This window comes from Sinocyclocheilus rhinocerous, unplaced genomic scaffold, assembly GCF_001515625.1.
Source record: "Sinocyclocheilus rhinocerous isolate Xijiao unplaced genomic scaffold, SAMN03320098_v1.1 scaffold561, whole genome shotgun sequence".
Classification (NCBI taxonomy): domain Eukaryota; kingdom Metazoa; phylum Chordata; class Actinopteri; order Cypriniformes; family Cyprinidae; genus Sinocyclocheilus; species Sinocyclocheilus rhinocerous.
The window spans coordinates 1,668,080-1,669,650 of record NW_015641041.1 but is presented as its reverse complement, the minus strand read 5'-3'; the positions used below and the strand labels follow the sequence as shown (position 1 = coordinate 1,669,650).

General features: G+C 29.9%; 1 protein-coding gene across 1 annotated transcript in view; it reads left to right on the top strand.

The window, feature by feature from the left end:
* Positions 1-1,571, top strand: part of LOC107754378 (DCC-interacting protein 13-beta-like) — a 14,656-nt gene that overhangs the window by 8,844 nt on the left and 4,241 nt on the right. Inside the window, exons 11-12 of the mRNA XM_016570793.1 lie at positions 999-1,083; positions 1,212-1,268. Of these exons, the coding sequence (XP_016426279.1) occupies positions 999-1,083; positions 1,212-1,268 (142 nt within the window). The remainder of the gene's footprint in view (positions 1-998; positions 1,084-1,211; positions 1,269-1,571) is intronic.

The following is a 1,571-nucleotide window of genomic DNA, read 5'->3' as shown; positions in this document are numbered from 1 at the left end:
AAATATTTTTGCAAGCTGTCATAGTGTGCAGATTTAAAAAAAAAATAATTTAATTTATTTTCTAACTTTATTTTCTTATATAAATCTATTTCCTTATACTTCCAATATAAATTTATATTTTAAATATTTATATTTTATAAACATTTATTCATTTAAAATATTAAAAAGGAACACATACCATATATATATATATATATATATATATACATATACATATACACATAGGTTAATTTTAATATTTTATAATATGTATATAATTTTATCAATAAAGGTAAATATCTTCAGATTTAAGTTATAATATGCGATTAAACGACTACACTTGTTATATTTTGTGGAAAAAATTTGAATAAAATGGCGAGAATTAACTCTAAGCTGTATTTTGAGAATAAAATCCTTTTTTTTTTATTAATTAAAGGCATTGTTTCTCAAACTTAAACTTAATAAATTTTAAGAAAAAAGAGTTAGAAAAAAAATATCAAGATCTAGACATTAAATATTGAATAAGCATCTGCCAAATGCATAAATGCCAATTAACATTGCTATATTTCTAGATTAAACTCATTCAGTTTTGAGTTTAAATCGCCTCCAACTGCAGGTTATGTCCGTCTTGATACATAATACACAAAACTAAAACACTAAAGTTTTTATAATCCAGCCATTATGTTAAATAGATGTCAATGTAGTAGATGTAGTGCTGAAGGAAACATACACATCTCTTCATTTCCCCAGTGAGTCTTCTTCTCACCTCGTTCCTCTGATCCTCCATCAGTGTCACTTCAGAATCTCCCGCTGAATGATTAAACACGGATTAATGACGTCCTGATGTGTGTGAGAGAGAGAGAGAGAGAGCTGGTTTCTGCTCCTGTCTGCTGTGTTAATGGAAGACGATCTGATCATTATTGCTGCCGTTCCCCTGATGTTCACACTGACATGTCCCTGAGATAACAGACATGCACTAGAGGATCAGGAGACGGCAGCTCGTAGAAAGCATTCTGATGTCTTCCTGACGTTACCATCGCTCTTTCTCACTCCGTTTTCAGGTCTCTGATTCTTCAGGCTGAGAGTAAGAAGGAATATGAAGAGGTATTTACACGCTTCTGTAAAGATGCTTTGCAAAATACACTCTTAACTCTACTCTCTTGATTATAGACTGATTTATACTACATTATAACTACATTGTTTCTGTGCACTTCTTTCATCTTTCTCCACAGTGGATTTGCACCCTCAACAACATTTCCAGACAGATTTATCTAACCGACAATCCTGAGGTATGGCTGTCTGTCTTATTTATCTGTCTTAAAGAGTGCTTTCTATTACCTACTCAGATTATAGCAATTATACCATGGTAAACAAATATGCTAGCAATATATATTTTATAATCAAATATATAATGTTAGCACTGAGGGAATAACTTGGCAAAATCCTAACAACTGGAAGGTAAATGAATATGCAAATAATAATTTAGAATGAATTATTAATAGCTTTTTAATTAAATGAAGGCTAAATGTATGTAAAAAAAGAAGAGAAAAAATTGCAATAAAAATTACAATTATCTATTTATTATGTTATAT